This window comes from Amblyomma americanum, chromosome 4, assembly GCF_052857255.1.
Source record: "Amblyomma americanum isolate KBUSLIRL-KWMA chromosome 4, ASM5285725v1, whole genome shotgun sequence".
Taxonomy (NCBI): Eukaryota; Metazoa; Arthropoda; class Arachnida; order Ixodida; family Ixodidae; genus Amblyomma; species Amblyomma americanum.
Genome location: NC_135500.1, coordinates 125,885,687 through 125,902,712, shown reverse-complemented (window position 1 = coordinate 125,902,712; position 17,026 = coordinate 125,885,687). Strand labels below are relative to the sequence as shown.

General features: G+C 47.8%; 1 protein-coding gene across 1 annotated transcript in view; it reads right to left on the bottom strand.

Moving 5' to 3' along the window:
* LOC144130354 (uncharacterized) overlaps window positions 1–17,026 on the bottom strand; it is a 49,785-nt gene that overhangs the window by 26,499 nt on the left and 6,260 nt on the right. Inside the window, exons 2-4 of the mRNA XM_077664284.1 lie at window positions 14,210–14,634; window positions 8,257–8,443; window positions 6,111–6,449 (exon numbers count right to left, since the gene is read on the bottom strand). Of these exons, the coding sequence (XP_077520410.1) occupies window positions 6,111–6,449; window positions 8,257–8,443; window positions 14,210–14,634 (951 nt within the window). The remainder of the gene's footprint in view (window positions 1–6,110; window positions 6,450–8,256; window positions 8,444–14,209; window positions 14,635–17,026) is intronic.

Here is a 17,026-nt window from a genome sequence, read left to right as displayed (position 1 = left end):
AAGGTCAATTCCATTGTGTAAGTATCTAAATGGATTAACGAGTGCATTAGCATACCGCATGAAGCACATATGCTTGACGCATGATCTGCTGATTACGTATCACTAAAGTGAAAAAGCAAAATTAATTGTACAAATTTCAAAAAACAAACTCTGTTTCGTTTCTGCTAGTTTATTTTTAGAATTGCCTTTATACACGAAATAACTTTTTTAACCATTTACTACGTTTTAATATTTTTCTTTGGAGAACCTGAGAACATCAAAGAACTAGATTACGGCGAAACCAGTGTCTAGATGTGTTATTATGCAAGTACTGTTCGCTGCCGCTGCCTGGACAAAAAACAACAAAAAACCCAAGGTTGAAAGGAGTGCAGCGCCTTCCACGGCCGCGAGTGCTTATTTGACGAATGAACAATAATTACTGCTGTAATTACAATACAGTTGCCACTCTCAGGTTGCGCGGCCTTAATAACATAGAACTGATTTGCACATTGCAGATGCATCCACTTATGAAACCCAGGTTTACGGGTGGAAAAACTAACTCATTTTCTTTAAACTTTCGAAAACATACTGGAGTAACCCAACGTACGAAGTACTGTGTTTAATTGGCCCGGAAAATAGTATTCTCGAGAAAAATGAACGTATACTGTTGCTTACACAACCAACGTTATCCTGAAATCATTTTTGAGCGCTCTGTTTTTTTTCCTTCGTGAGCCATCTTTCAAAGGGCCTGATTGACGGTTCGAGAATGAACAAGTATATCTAACTTAGCACGTAATTAAAAAGGTTAAGTCCCGAGGATGTGCACAAAAATAAGCAGCTGCTCCACCTCATCCTGCCTCCCTTGCATCTCCCCTTGGCGCTGCAATCTATTCAAGTCTTAGATTTCTTAGGTCACTCTAGGCCAACATAATAAGATCAAAAGTAAGTGTCCTATCTCGCCGTTGTGTTATTCTTCGTAAACATACACTATATCCTTACATGTGCACGTAGCATCCAGTAAGAAGGACAGGACTCAGCAAAGGTGCGTCGAACGTGTTACGCATTATAACATCCATACTGCGTTATATTTGTGGTTATTACCGACGCATGAGCGTTTTTCGGAAATACTATTTTCTTCCTTTTTAGCCACATCATCAAGGCTTCACTCCTGTTACGAAGCGAAAGCTCTGGTCTGCAAATAAGACAACGAAATATTTTGTGAAGGACGACAAGATGAAACAGGAGGTAGTCGAAGAGGCTGTCCAAGAATGCCTTTTTTTTTCTTTTTCTATAAAAAAACCCTTGGCACTTTGTTTTACAGCTTTGTTCTCTAATTTTGGGCTGATCTACAGTGGTGGTGGCGGTGGTGGAAAAACTCTTATTTAGCAGCCTTTAGCAGTAAGCCCTGTGAGGGTGGGGATAGGACAAAGAGGGGTTGCAGGAGACAGGTGGGCCCTCGCGGTCGCGCTAGGTGGCCAGGAGCCCGCGATCCCTAGTGACGTCACTGGCCCAGGTCACCCTCCGTAGCTGAACCTCCTACTGTGAGCTGTGCAGCACAGCCTCCCATTTCTCCTTGTGTCGAGTCTCAGAAAAGAGGGAGTTGGACTATTAGGGCAGGCCATAAGTGTGTTATAGACATCTGCCTCAGGGTGTTGACATAATTTTCAGGCCGGATGATATATAGTCACCAGGGTGCATGAGAGAATACGCGAAGGGGTTCGGAAATGTGTCTGTCTGAATCCGTCGCAGAATGACTTGCTCGGCCTTACTGAGTGATTTATGAGAAGGGGAGCAAACTAGTCGGGAACCCCGGTAGTGAAGCGTAATTTCGTGGTATGTCTTCACGTGTTCTCTGGCACAGCGGAAGGACGGGAGGCCGTCCCCCGCCCGGTCGACGAGTCCTCGGGCGTGATTGTGCGCGGCCGAATTCCCCGCATGTCCGCAGAGCCCAGGAACCCGGAGGAGTGCAGTTAGCTGATTAGCTGCTGCAGCACTGTTCAGGGCACGATGTGCTAGTGTGTGAACCCGTTGTTTGGGAATATTTCTGGAATATGTAATATATTCCTGAAAAACCCAGATATACGAAATAATATTCACTAGCCTGCCTTGCTTTCAGCGAAGACGTAAAATACAGCATGATTGAGGAGAACAGGCGCCTTCGGTAAACTAAAGAACCAAGTTATAAGTGACAAGTTCGTTTTTGATGCTATAAGAAGGCGACGCAGCATATAACTGAAGCTCCGGACAGCTAACAATCCTGGAACCATTTGCAGATAAAGAAAGCTAGCGGACTGGTTGGGCACGGCGCAGATATTACAACAAACTATTTTGAGACGAAGAATTTGTTCTTTCTTCAATACTGCGCAATAAATACAACATCTTGATATGGTTGTCATCCAAACCGGAAATAATACCTTTATCATTGATCATTTACCAAAATTTTAAGAAGGCAAAACAAGCTCTTCATTGTGTTTATATGCGGACTCAAGCGATTTACTGTAAAATTTTATTTAAAAGCTATAAATGTAATGTTCACTTAATAAAACCTTTACTCAAAGCGTAGGCCTCGATCGTCGCAGAAAACGGGGCAAACAAAGCACGATGTTTGCCGTCCGAGTGCCTTAACTGCCGTGTGGGATGCATATATCCTAGTCTTATTATTTCGAGTTGCAAAAGAATAAATTCAAACCATAATCAAAAATGTTTATTTCGCGTCCTATTTCTTTCTTTCTGCACGTGTGTTAGTGCGGCCAGACAGCGCGTCGCTTGCCGTAAGCTTCGTTCTTGGTATTTAAAAAAAAAAAAATCTTTTCCATATATTCCTGACGGTTGCTGGATGGTTGATGGTGGAAGGTGCAGCACACACCCGTATTCTTCCCTGACTGCAGCCTCTCACGGCCCTTTTATAAAAGCCAGTCGGAACAGATGACACGTAAAGATCACCGCGCAGAGGAGCGGCGGAATATTTATCGAGGCACTCCACCGCGTGACAGCGGAGCGAACCAGAGGTGTGGCATCGGGGGAAAACATCTCTAGTATTTTCCCTGTTAATAATAATTGGTTTTGGGGGAAAGGAAATGGCGCAGTATCTGCCTTTATCGTTGGACACCTGAACCGCACCGTAAGGGAAGGGATAAAGGAGGGAGTGAAAGAAGAAAGGAAGAAAGAGATGCCGTAGTGGAGGTCTCCGGAATAATTTGGCCACCTGGGGATCTTTAACGTGCACTGACATCGCACAGCACACGGGCGCTTTAGCGTTTTTCCTCAATAAAACGCAGCCGCCGCGGTCGGGTTAGAACCCGGGACCTCCGGATCAGTAGCCGAGCGCCCTAACCACAGAGCCACCGTTCCAGTAGCCGCGTTTACATAAGTGTGACAGAATGCGTCTTGAGTCGGCTTTTCGAGTAATAATAATAATAAAAAAATTGATTGTTGGGGAAAGGAAATGGCGCAGTAGGTATCTGTGTCACATCTCGGCGGACACCTGAACTGCGCCGCGAAGGAAGGGATAAAGGAAGGACTGAGAGAAGAAAGAAGGTTTTGAGAAGGAAAGGCGTGACTCATTATCTACTCTTTTCGTCGACGTCCTTGCACTTTCCCTCAAAAAGTGGACTGCAATCGACTTATGTCGCATTCATACAAACGCGGCTGGTGACTTCATGTGAAACTGATCGGCAGCGCTACCAGCAGGTAAAAAAAAAAAAAAACGCATCGTGCCACGTGCATGTTTGTTAAGGAGTTGCATGCGTGCCCTTGAGGCAGCCGCTTATACGCTACTCCTCTTTATGTCTTCGTTCTTTTACAGGTCGCGCCGATTTATGTGCGCTTTCTTTCCTTTTCCCCACCGTTAATGAACCAAGCGTGTCAGCGCGGTATATACGTTTTTTCGACCCAATTGTACATTTCCGCAAGGCAAGAAGTTCATTGCATGAACTATTGATTAAGCCCAAATCGCAGGTAAAAAAAAAAAACCTCTATGTGGTGTTTCATCGATAGCGGCGCGCATGCCTCGACTCCTTTTTTTCGTGTTTTTTTTGCTTTTCTTTGTTGACACCTGTGCTTTCTCCAGCGCCGAACACGGGCGATGGTAGGCGTCCTCGACAGGGTGTTGTCGATCGATTCGCGAAGGGCCGTGTCTGTTTCTTTTTGCGCTCCCCACGCTATACCTGTGCAGCCTGGCGAAACAGGAAGATTGATTTGACCCGCAACGGTATATAGGTGCGCACCTCTGTGCGCGTGCCTATAGGCCGCAGTCTCGTATGAAGTTACGGGCAGTATTGCGAACGATGGACTTGACAAACCGCGTTCATGGTCGTACGTAACACGGCTTTGCTTATTTAATTATTTATATTTTCTGGATAACGTTGTACCGTAATAACTACATGGATGGACCAAATAGGCAAGTCCACCGACTTCCAGAAAAGTCGCAGTTAGGTAATTAGCATCTCAATGCTTTTAACCGAGCTACGCAAACCATGCGCCGTCATACAACTCCAATTTCATTTAGATGGCACTTATAACGCAAAAAAAAAATTGAGGAAACTCGAACTCAGACTTGATGGACCCTCGCAAGAAACAACCAGCTTCAGTGCATAGCAGGTTACGCAACGATGTTTCAAGCATTCAACTGCGACCCGAAAGGGTCCTGGTCTGCGTTCGGCGTTAGTTTGGTAGGTTGCCGCGTTTGCACGTGGCTTTGGTTTCGTGTTTGTTATACATGCTGCAAAGAAATTGATGCGTTTATTGCAATATGAATTTCTATTCTATGAATTTCTATGAATTTCTTGCAGACTGCGACAATAATTAATTCAGTGAGAAAGCCGATACTGTTGCGGTGAGTTCAGCTAGTGTATAGCGTACCTTTAAATTAACGCAAAATTATTCGTATTCAAAAAAAATATTGATTGCTGTCCTGCCTGATTACCGTGCACCGAGAGCCATAAGAAGGGAGCGTCACGGCTTTCTGCAGTAGGCGGCCAAGGAAAACTTCTTCCGGCGATTCGTTCTTTTAGATGCTCTCAATGAATGTTGACAGTAGGAATTGTGATCGCCCGCACACGGTAAAGGCAGCGGCGTCTCGATGGCTCGCCTGACCCTTGTTCCGAAACCATTAAAATTTTGAACAACAGGTGTCTCTGGAAGCGATGAAAATTTAGATCCCTTTTAAGTGATAAAAACTTGATTTTTGAAAAATCTGAAGCGCCAATCGTCTTTTTTTTAGCGATAGCTACATTACGTTAGCATTTCGAGCTTTCAGCGTGGCGACACGCCACCCTGTGTCTGCGCCGCCACGCTCTCACGTGGTTGGTCACGTGGTGCGGAGCAGCTGCCGGCGGCGCGGCGCCATGGCAGATCACGTGGTTGGTCACGTGACCAAGTTCCACTCGGCCAGCTGTAGCTATCGCGTCACTCCAGGCTTAACTAGAGCTAAACCACCGCCAATTTTTTTTTTTTTTACCTGACGGTGAATAGAACAGAGCCTTGGTTTTCCATTCGCCATTGATGTGTTGGTCGAAACAAAGAGGGAAATTGTTCAAATTGACTTTTTCATACCACGGTTAACATATATTTTCTCTCGCGGCTAAGAGAATGCGCCGCCATGGCGTAGAGGAGTGGCCTAACTCAACACCGCACAACCAAAGAGTTTCTCCGATAGAAGCACGGTCTTCGTTTCTTTTCATTTTCATTAAAAAAAATGCAGCCATTATTTCCTTGTCATGCACCAAAAAGTGACAAGTGAATTAGACAGCTGAACCCGACCGCGGCGGCTGCGTTTTTATGGAGGAAAAACGCTAAGGCGCCCGCGTGCTGTGCGATGTCGGTGCACGTTAAAGATCCCCAGGTGGTCGAAATTATTCCGGAGCCCTCCACTACGGCACCTCCTTCTTCCTTTCTTCTTTCACTCCATCCCTTATCCCTTCCCTAACGGCGCGGTTCAGGTGTCCAACGATATATGAGACAGATACTGCGCCATTTCCTTTCCCCAAAAACCAATTATTATTAGACAGCTAGCTAAGTACTGCTAATGGACCCGCCAATAAAATTACGCTCCCTCTCTCCACCGACATGGCAGAGCGAGCATACTGAGGGCTACAACCTATGGTGCAGTATTCGCCACGCAGCGCGCATACCTGCAGGGCGATCCTGTCGACCTCCTGGAAGACGGCCATGGAAGGGATCATCTCGCGCTTCTTGCAGGGCGGAGGTCGCGCGGCGTACTCGGGTGCCTCGTCCGTCACAGGGTCGTTGACGGTCTGCACGCCCGTGTCCCTCTTCGGCACGGCCGGCGCGGCGAAGCCCGCTGCCGACGCCATCGTTCTGCGCGTGCGCGGCCGCGTCCTGGGCCGGGGCTCCGAGTCCATGTCCTCCAGGATCTGGGCGACGGCGTCGCTCAGGCCGCCGACCTCCCCGGCCCCGATCACCTTCTCAATGTGCGTCAGCGGCGACGACAACTCTTCGTCCGACAGCACCTGCGCATGCGCGGATCTCCGCTGGAAGCGCGAAACACAAGTTCCGGAGAAAGCGGTTTGCTCGGTGCTCTCCTTGAGCACTAGCAGTGGACAAACACGGGACTGAAGTAATCCGGCATTTAGCCTGCCCAAGCACCATACGCGACTCCCGCAGCACCGCGACCACGCGATATAAAAGAAGAAACGCAACAATGCCTCACCCGCGTTGCTGCTATTGGCTGTGCCTTTTGTGCAGTGTGACGCCTCTTATGGGCAACGTTCTTTGCACTGTACTGAGAACAGCACAGACGGACGGACGGACATTTATCTACTATACTTTCTTCAAACCTTCTTGAACTATGGTGCTCGGCATATTTATAACTAACCCTGTAGGGCCCATGCAACGTAAACACAGAACGAAAACTACGGCCTTTCAGTATTTCGTCACTAGTGGTAACTAGGAATGTAAAAAAAAAAGGTTGTTCTATTAAAAAAAAGATTACGAACTCTAAATTTGAAATGATGAAATGCTAATTATCTTTAATGTACAAGAACGCTAAAATGGCGCACAGTTACTTAGGCGGTCCTGATATTTCTGCACAAATAAAAAACAATTTGTTACCTTTTCACGTGTGATACACTGCTGCCCTGATCGGGCCCAAGGCACTCTCGAGCTATTTCTCAACAGCTTTTTCGCCAGGGGAGGATACGTTGTGAATGAATGATTAATTAATTAATTAAACAATTAATTAATTGAACCGATAGCACAAATCAAACTGTTCCATCACCTGAGAACGTGCAGCAGTTCATCAAAAACAATTTTAGTTCTGTTTTCTTGCTATCCCCATCGGTATGTCACCGGCATGATAAGCGGCTCCCCAGCCCCAGTCCGTCTAAAGGACGCCTCTTCCGATCTCGTTAAATTAGTAGGAAGGGGGAAAGTACTCGGGGAAACCAAGACTTCGACCATATGTGATGAGTGTACCGTAAAAAGAGTTTCTGTAAAAAAGGGAGCAATTAGTAGAGACTTGCGAGCGTAAGTAAGAACTATTATCATTTTTACAGCCCGCATCGAACGCAATGATCTGGTTTGCGTTACCCGAAGTAACGCTGCGACAAAAATTTTAAAAATTTCAGGCTCTTTGTTCAACTCTGTGAGGTGTAAATAAGTGAACCACCGTATTTCAGTTCGCCAAATGTTTTTTGTAAGCCAGAATATTGCCTGTAATTCGGTCATGACCTCGTTTTATCGCACTTTTTCTTTTTACGTTCCTTAAACTGATATAACTATTCTGCCTTTTAATTTTGTGCTGTAGTCTTGTCTTTCTTTTTGCCTTAGATTTTGCACTGCGTTTGCTCTTTTAGGTATCGTAAGGTATCACTTAAGTAATTTATTTTGCGAGAGTAAAACTTAACAAAAGCGAAGCGGAGTATAGGGCTAGCAATGCCGCGAATTAAAAAAGAATCGTAGGTGTGTACCAGTTGAGTAATCTTTATTAAACATAGTTGGCAAGAGGCCTACTCACGCTAGAGGGAGAGTTCTAGGAATGAATAAGGTGCGAAAATCATTTTCTTATTTTCTTCTTAACCTCAACTCAAATCATCAGTGATGTTTACCAAATACCCTAAGTTTATGCAATCACTGACGGGAACAACGGCTCCGGGAGCGCAGACGGATCGGTCACGGCGACGGCAATTGGTGCGTTATAAAGACATACGTAGGGAGGCGACCAATGGTGGGTTGTTGTGCAGCCATGTTTGTCCGCACAGGGGCGCCATGCAGCTGACGTCACAGGAGTGAGCAGTTTCCGTGCGCAACGATACCCACCTCGTGCTGCCCTCCGGCGGCGTTGGCGGCGGGCGCCCTGCTCACTGGATCGGTCTGCGACTCGATGTCCGTGGTGCGCGAGGGTCGCGCAGCCCCGCTCGCATCGGGAGGTAGCCCCATCGGCGGCTGCTGCAGGGCACCGCCACGCGCCGCCCCCGGCGGCGCCGAACGCTCCGTCTGCGTCCACCTGCGAACGGACATGCGCACACAGGGACCGATGCGCCAACCTAGCAGAGCTGTCCGTTATCGCGTGCTTCGAGCGTCGTAACCCCGAACGACCACATTTTTGATGTTCGGTGACAGCTACATGGCAGGAAGAATCAATAAGAAAGCACTAAAGATACTCTTGAAAACGAAGCGAACCAATGAAAATATCCAACATAGGATCTGCTGGGTACCAGGACACGCCGGAATCAAAGGCAATCTGAAGGCAGACAAGCTAGCTCGCGAGCTCACTACCCGAGCTGGTGCGTCAAATGCCTCGGACGGCCCGGGGATGACGGTGGAGCTCACGTACGCAGCTATCCTCAACCTCATTAAAGGCAGAAGGCGCAAACACCCCCAGCCACACCCTCAGCTAACACAATACGAGGCGACATGCTGGAGAAGACTCCAAACAGGAACCTTCTACAACCTTCATGTCCTACATAAGATGTATCCAGAGCAGTGTAGGGCTACATGTTCGTGGTGCGGGGCAACCCCCACGTTATATCATATCACATGGGAATGTACACACAATGTAGCGTTCCGAAATAATAAAGACCCAAATGCGGAGCAGTGGGAGGACCGGCTAACCAGCAGCCAGCTTAAGGTCCAAAGGGACCTAGTGAGCCACGCATGCCGGATGGCCAGGGACAGTGGTGCCTTGGACTAGGGGCGCCAACCACGCTCAGCCTGGAAGACATCGGCAGTCTCCGGGCACGCAACCAAACCTCTCAATTGGAACAATAAAGTTTACTCTCTCTCTCTCGGTGACAGCGAAGTCTCGGAGGTTATCCCAACCGTTGCCATCGCACGTATAGTGTCCGGACCCGTGGAATATCTGTTACGGGTCCAAGTTGGACTTATTATACAGCGCCTCATTTTCCAGAGTATGCAGCGTCTAAATGAGCAATGTTCCCTAGTGGCGCGTAACCTACCCACACTGGGGAGAATGTGCATATCGACTTGACTGCATTGATTAATCGTCAGAAGCAATTCAGTGCATTGCAAAATAATAACTTTATATTCGTGTTATTACCGTAAACTTCGAAGGTAGAAGCCAGCTTTCCTTCCTTCAAACTATTCAATATTTCTATTAAACTTTTTGGCCCAGAAGAATTACTGCAAGGCCTTGTGCATATTTATGGTGCCAGAAAACCCCGTTTTCACCAATTATAGCTTGTCTAATAACCGATAAAAGCAAGTATTGCTTCCTCGAAAGCCGCACGTCTTCAAGCTAACAATTAGTCTTACGCTTCCATCGATAGTAGCTCCATGCATGGCATCCGTACTCTGTAAACGTAAAGGAGTGAAAAAAGGAGTAAGCTGTTCTTTAACGCTCTCTCTTTTATAAAACTGACTGCGGTAAAGGACCGATTACTCCCTTTTCTCTTCTATAGATATGCGTATTCGTGTTAAGAGCGTACAGTTTTGACCGGCATGTGACATGGGGATATTTCGCGACGTAAGTCACGAACGCAAGGAACTTAAATGAACAGACACAACGCCTCATTGTAAAACTTGCTCAACTACTGCTGGAGAAATCGTTTTCAAACGTGGTTCAAATTCTAAATCTATGGACCACGCAAGAAGTCGTATATGTCTCGCTTGCAAAGCGGCGTGCAAATCGATTGCGCGACTCCCGGGAGCTCTACGAAACACTGTGATGTAAGAGTGCGGACGCTCCCATCCCCTCCTTTCCACCCCTTCTGTACCGCCGATAGAATTAGCGACGAAAAAAAGGCCGGCCAGCGTTTACGCTGACCGCGCTACGTGATGTGCGTTTTCATGGCGCGCGCCGGCCCGGAGACGGGGCCTCTTCATTACCTCGTTTCCGCGCTAAGCCCGGCTCGCACGCCGCCTCGTTAGTATTCCCCCGAGTCTGGTCAACGTTAGCGTTACCGTCCATATCGCGGGCGCATTCCCCGCGGCGGACTCGAACGCAACAGCCCGCGCGAAAAGCCGGGCGCAATTTGGGGCGCCCTCTTCGGTCCTTCCTGGAAAACTCGCCCACAAAGGAATAACCGCGGGGTGAGTCAGGCTTGGAGAAGAGGCGGGCGGTGGACAGCCGTTGAAGTGGCTCAAAGCGTTTATCGGTCACTGCGTGGTTTGACACTCGTGGCTTGGTAACTAGCTCGTTTGTATACGGGAAATCTCCCCCGCTGTTAGTACTGGGAATTGAGGCTCAGTAGGGAGAGACTCGCTGTTCGTGTAGTGTACAGGACAGTCAGCGAAAATCCAGGTTCTTTTCTACGTTGGTCCGGATGGTTTCGTTTCACTTTCCCCCGGTTCATTCATGCTTGCGTTATCAATGGTATAGACCAGCGCGAGCAATAATTTAATCTTAATGAAGGAACGTACTCATAACCGGCGTGAGACCTGCATCATGCATAAAAATTTAGATCTTATGGCGTACAGAAAACAAGAAATATGTTACGTCATGGAAAATTTTGAGAAGACTGCCCTCAAAACTGCAGATTGGCGCATTATACTTTTGAATGAGCTTCGAAGTAACACCACGCACCACATAAGAAAGTTTAGAGAAATTATTGTTCAAAATTATATGCAAATAACAAAAATAGTATCAAGTTTTTGTGCGCTTGAGGTAGAGGGCATTTATTTGCTATTCACTGCTTCATGTAATAAGACCCACTGCAGAAGTCAAACAGCTCCAAGCGACTTTAGAAATCTGCCTAACGAACTAAAAAAGTGAGAACTTCAATATGTCCGTTCACTCTTCAAGCCTCTTGAGGGCATAGATAAATTCTATAACTTGCTTTTTTAGAGGTTTTGAGTTTAAGCTTGATTTGTAAGCAGCCATAAAAAGTATCGATCTGAACCAGAGCCGGATATTGGTCTCAAGGAAAACGTTTAAGTGCACACGGAACGCTTGATGTCCACTTCTGTTTCTTTTTATTATTGTTTACTCGTAACCAAACATACATTGAGAATATTGCATGTAGGGGTGAATATAACGCACTATACCTTACCTCTCGGATTTATTAAGTCAGTTGCTACAGCTGCGGAAATGTTCAAACAAAACCGAACGGGAAATAGTGTGGTTATAGCATAAACTTGAATTAGAACCAGCAAATAAATAAAACAACAAGAAAAACATGAACTGTTAACTTCAGGCTCATACGCGACAGAAATGCGTAAAGTATTACTTATGCCGATCACGTGCTTTCTTTAAAGAATAGGTTCGGGAAACGTAGTGGCACATTATCGAAAGAAAAACAGCCTAGACGAAACACAAGACTCAGTACCAAGCGCTGATCCTGCGTCCTCTGAGCTAGCTGTTTGTGTGCTCTGCCTTTCTGTTTCCTGGTAGCTGGTTGCAGTCACTTGTCATTACCGAAAGCCGAAAGTACCAACGCCCGTGTGCTGTGCGATGTCAGTGCACGTTAAAGATCCCCAGGTGGTCGAAATTATTCCGGAGCCCTCCTCTGCGGCACCTCTTTCTTCCTTTATTCTTTCACTCCTTCCTTTATCTCTTTCCTTACGGCGCGGTTCGGGTGTCCAACCATATATGAGACAGATACTGCGCCACTTCCTGCCCCAAAAACCAATTATTATTATTATTTTTATTAACGCCTGCTATACTTCGCGGATTGTATTGCGTCAAAATGGCTTATTTTTCGCGAATACAAGTAAAATGGTTCCATGGTGGCCTCCTTCCTCGCAAAAAAAATCTGAGCGCACTGACGCAAATATCCTCAAAAACAAAAGGCTAAAAAAAAAACTCAGAACATTTACGCTTCAGTGACAGTGTATCGCGTGAGTTCCACGCCCAGTTCCGGGTCTGCCCGTGTACTATGAAAGCCCGCAAATACGTTAATAAAAGGGGGAAACCCTAGAAAAAAAAGGCACCTCAAGGGTGTTTCAGCGGCCTTTACGGAACCACTCATTCGTATTCAGGATCCTACCGTGGCACTTGATCGCGCTTCTGCTGGAAGTGGTAAGGCTGCTGGAGGGGGTAATACTGGCCGATTTTAATCAGAAGGCTAGGTGATGCAAGCGTCATGCCTCCAAGCGCTTTCTACGCGTAAAAAGCCAAACGTTTTTTACAGTTCAAGCAGAAGACAACGAAGGAATGGAATTAGCCGCTAGTCTTGCGTCTAAGTTTTGCCGTGAAATATTGTACAGACTGCGAGCACTGATCATGTATTGATTCAGCACATTTTTGTTTTTGTTTTTCTGCGGCTAGACTGTCAGCTTTGTTCCTGTTTAAGCTTCCGCGGATTTCTTGACTCATGAACGCTGGAAAACCACTTTTTATTTTAAATTATTGATGTCTCTAGTTCAGCGAACACACGAAAAGTAAGCATTGTAAGGCTGTTCGCAGGGCTTTGTCTTCTAGAGCACAAAAGACATGTTTCTTCCTGATCGCAATACATTGATATAGAGCGAATCAGTACTGAGAGTACAGCTAGCTCTTGCGGATACATGACAACTGCATAACGCGGAAACGTTACCAGTGCCCGACCTGTCCACGAATAGATCGCGGCTACGTAGGAGAATATACAGTTCACATACCCAGACTATGGCCAAACGCAGCGCTGAAGTACAATCAGTATTAAAGGAAGCACGTAGCAGACACTAAAGTACCAAGCGTATTGTCCTTTGCGCCGAACTAAAAAAGAAGCATTAAAGAAATCAAGCTTCTGCACAGCAAGCCAGAAACAGGTAAGATGGGTTTACCTGCTAGAGCTAGTCTTCCTGACCAGCGATGAGCTCATGGGGAGACGAACTAAGGTTGGGCATTATCTGCAGTTAGCCCCTCTGAGAAAGTAACCGTTGATCCTTTAAGGACTGACGGTTTTGCCAACGCAGCTAATCTGGAGAAGGACTAACCATATTCGCCGCCATGGTGGCTCAGTGGTTATGGCGCTTGGCTGCTGACCCGAAAGACGCGGGTTCGATCCCGGCCGCGTCGGTCGAATTTCGATGGAGGCGAAATTCTAGAGGCCCGTGTACTGTGCGATGTCAGTGCACGTTAAAGAACCCCAGGCGGTCGAAATTTCTGGAGCCCTGCACTACGGCGTCTCTCATAGCCTAAGTTGCTTTGGGACGTTAAACCCCCCTAAACCAAGCCATAAACCATACGATAACCCCATTCATTCTTGTAAGTCAATTCTGGCTTGAGGTGTAGAGGACGACTGTTAAAAAATAAAAAGTCGCACTTTTCGTATGCTTCGGAAGAAGTCGTTGAGTGCACACTGATAAAATGTTCCGTTTCATGCACCTTCTACCTGTGTCGTCGACATCAGAATGCCTGAAGGCCGCGCCAGCACGAGCTGAAGTGCACTGCTGAGCAGCCTGGTGACGCGGAACTATTGGATCGCAACTGCCATGGCACATCTATTTCGCACTCTTGTGGAGGGGAGGGGAGGGCAGGGGGTGGAGAGGGGGTGGTGTTCGTCTAAAAACGTCTTCCCTGGTTTATACATTTCGTCATCAACATCTCCTGCTACCGAAGCTTTCTTCGCGTATCAACTGGAAGGATTGGTGGAACACCCTTTTGGGGGCCTTTCCGGGCGCCCCCAAAAGGGTGTTCCACCAGCCCTTCTTTCCCGGACCGAAAGGGTGTTCCACCAGTTACCGGACGCCCCGTTCACAGTGCAAATGAGCGTGCTTGTGTAGTTTGGATAGCTGCCGCCAGGTGACGGAGCGATACTTTTCAGGCGGGGCTCTCGCGTCCTTAATAATTTCGTTTGCGATAGTCCACCACGTAAGACAACGGTGCTCCCACCTGCTGCTGCGGCTGCTTCCCGCCTGCACCCCGACGTCGCATGTGGCGACGCTGCGGGGCGTCATGTCGATGTCCAGGTGGATTCGCTTGCTCAGCATCAGAATCCTCTGCTCGGCGTCCATCAGCATGCGCTGCTTGTTCGACTGCAAGGCCGGCGTGGTGATGGCGGCGTTGGCGTTGCCCCGGTTCGGGACACCGTCCGCCGGCGCCAGCCTCGGCTCGACCACGCGGATTCCCTCGTGCGAGCCGCTGCCACTGGGCGAGGCGCCATTCTCCACGACGCCTTCGTCGGGGTACTCGTCCCCGAAGGAGGACAGGCCGTCCTCCAGGCCGTCCAAGTCGAAGTCCTCCTCGTTGCCCCGGCCCATGCTGAAGTGAGTGTCGGTCTGGGTGACGCGGTCGCGCTGCTCGCACTTGTGCTCCACCTGCGAGATAGATATTAAACTTATTTTTGTAATGCTAAGACACACTCTGGCACGGGTCGGCCCGGTATTGCACTGCCTCCGGGATCGGCCCGGCGCCTATGGGCCTATTAGCGCGCGGAGCCTTTTCTATCTTTCCCTCCGAATAATAATAATAGGTTTTTGGGGAAAGGAAATGGCGCAGTATCTGTCTCATATATCGTTGGACACCTGAACCGCGCCGTATGGGAAGGGATAAGGGAGGGAGTGAAACAAGAAAGGAAGAGAGAGGTGCCGTAGTGGAGGGCTCCGGAATAATTTCAACCACCTGGGCATCTTTAACGTGCACTGATATCGCACAGCACACGGGCACCTTAGCGTTTTTCCGCCATAAAAACGCAGCCGCCGCGGTCGGGTTCGAGCCCGGGAACTCCGGCTCAGTAGTCGAGCGCCCTAACCACTGAGCCACCGCGGCGGGTAATCTTTCCCTCCTATCCTTTAAATCTCCTACTTTCGGCACGGGGCAGCGAGCGTGGCTCGGCTTGAGCCAGTGGGAAGGCCCGTGCACTTTCCTTTCTATCTTCCTGGCAGCAGCGGTACAGTACAGTACAGTAATGCATATACGGTTAGAAGCACCTATACCTTTTCGGAATAGGTGGAACAAAAAAATAACTGATCCGTTTGCAAACCTTCTTGAGCGTGTCTTGCGCTCTTGCCATCGTAACAGGGTGCCTGAAGAGCACATTTTTTGCTTCACGAATTAAGGGGAATGCTTTAGAGTCCAGCAGAGGCCAAGAACGAAAGGAGGACTAGAGAATAATACCTGCCGCGGGGGCTCAGTGGTAAGGGCGCTCGGCTACTAAGCCGCAGTTCCCGGGTTCAAACCCGACCGCGGCGGCCGTGTTTCGACAGAGGCGAAACGCCAAGGTGCCCGTGTGCTGTGCGATTTCAGTGCACGTTTGAGATCCCCAGGTGGTCGAAATTATTCCGGAGCCCTCCACTACGGGCACCTCTTTCTCACTTCTTTGACTCCCGCCTTCCTCCCTTCCCTTAAGGCCTGGTTCGGGTGTCCACTGAGATGTGAGACAGATACTGTGCCACTTCCTTTCATCAAAAAGCAATTTTAATTTAATTTCAGAGAATAAGCAGTTTTCGTGCACTTGAGAATCAAACCGTGTGACGTCGTGTCGTAATTTCGGAACGTGCTTTTTTGCGGTCTTGTAGTGGTTAAAGTCAGTTTGCAAACAGCTTGCTCCAGTTTTTTTTTCTTAAGGTAGAGCCTGACATATCGACACAGATTTTAAGAGAATAGGAGTGAGATAGGTTTCATCCCGTCGACAGCATGCAACTATATTTGTCCATGGGAACGGAACAAGGGAGCTACCCGTTGGGCACCTTCTTTACAAAGGCACCTAAAATTTGTCTCATGGACAGACAACGTCAAAAACGTTTGCGAATGCGAAAAGATATGCTTACGCGAACAAGAAATTTTTTTAGCGTTCATTTTACCAGTTATCACTCCAGCTATGAGTATAGTTTCCCAGGCATTCAGACCAAGGTGCATTGTGAGCGCTGTAGTGAGACACAGATTATCAGGCAGTGCAGTTTGCAATTTCTAATACTCATTCATTTTTTCGACGCAGTTAGTGAGAAAAACCACGAAATATTACGCGAAAGCAGGTTTTGGTAGGTGGACACCAATGTCATGTGCCTGAAAGCGTGTTTCCTTTCCTTTCATGACTTTCGCACAAATGGAAGTTGATGAACACGACGACGTGCAATTCACAGCGCGAGGGTGCGTTATAGACCGCAGTGCTCATAGTGCTCATAACATAGTGCTCTCGTGCAGTGACCATCGAAGTTGATCAGTTCGAGCCGCCGCGGGTGCGAAACCCAGTCGCGGCGATATTTATTTCTCCAAGTTGGCCAAGGTCACCATTTGTCAAAGTCTCGGTAATATCTCGCCATTTCCCGCATCACGTGACTAACTTCAGAGGCTTCACCACACACCTGCACTTTGCAGGTTAGGAGGCCAGTAGTGCTTTGGCACTAAAAAAAATGTCCTTGATAATTTTTCAATTTTCCAATATCTATAAAAATGTATATACATGGCACCTAAGCAAATATAAACGATGCGTTCACGACCTACATGATCTAAAGCCACTCACACCACCCTAATGCAAGAGAGCATCGTTCATATTCGCCCTCAGCAAGACAGATGGCTCGTCCGGCTGAGATTACCTGTCAGATAGAGAGGCGAGCGCAACGCTGCAAGCGTCTACTTTCCTGCTTGGATGTAGAGGGCGCAAATAACAATCGCAACTGCAAAAGCTGATCGATGGACAGCGATTGAACTGTGCGCGGGGCGAGTGGTCTGCTTGCGAACGACGATGAGTAATGACCATGCAGGCGCGAT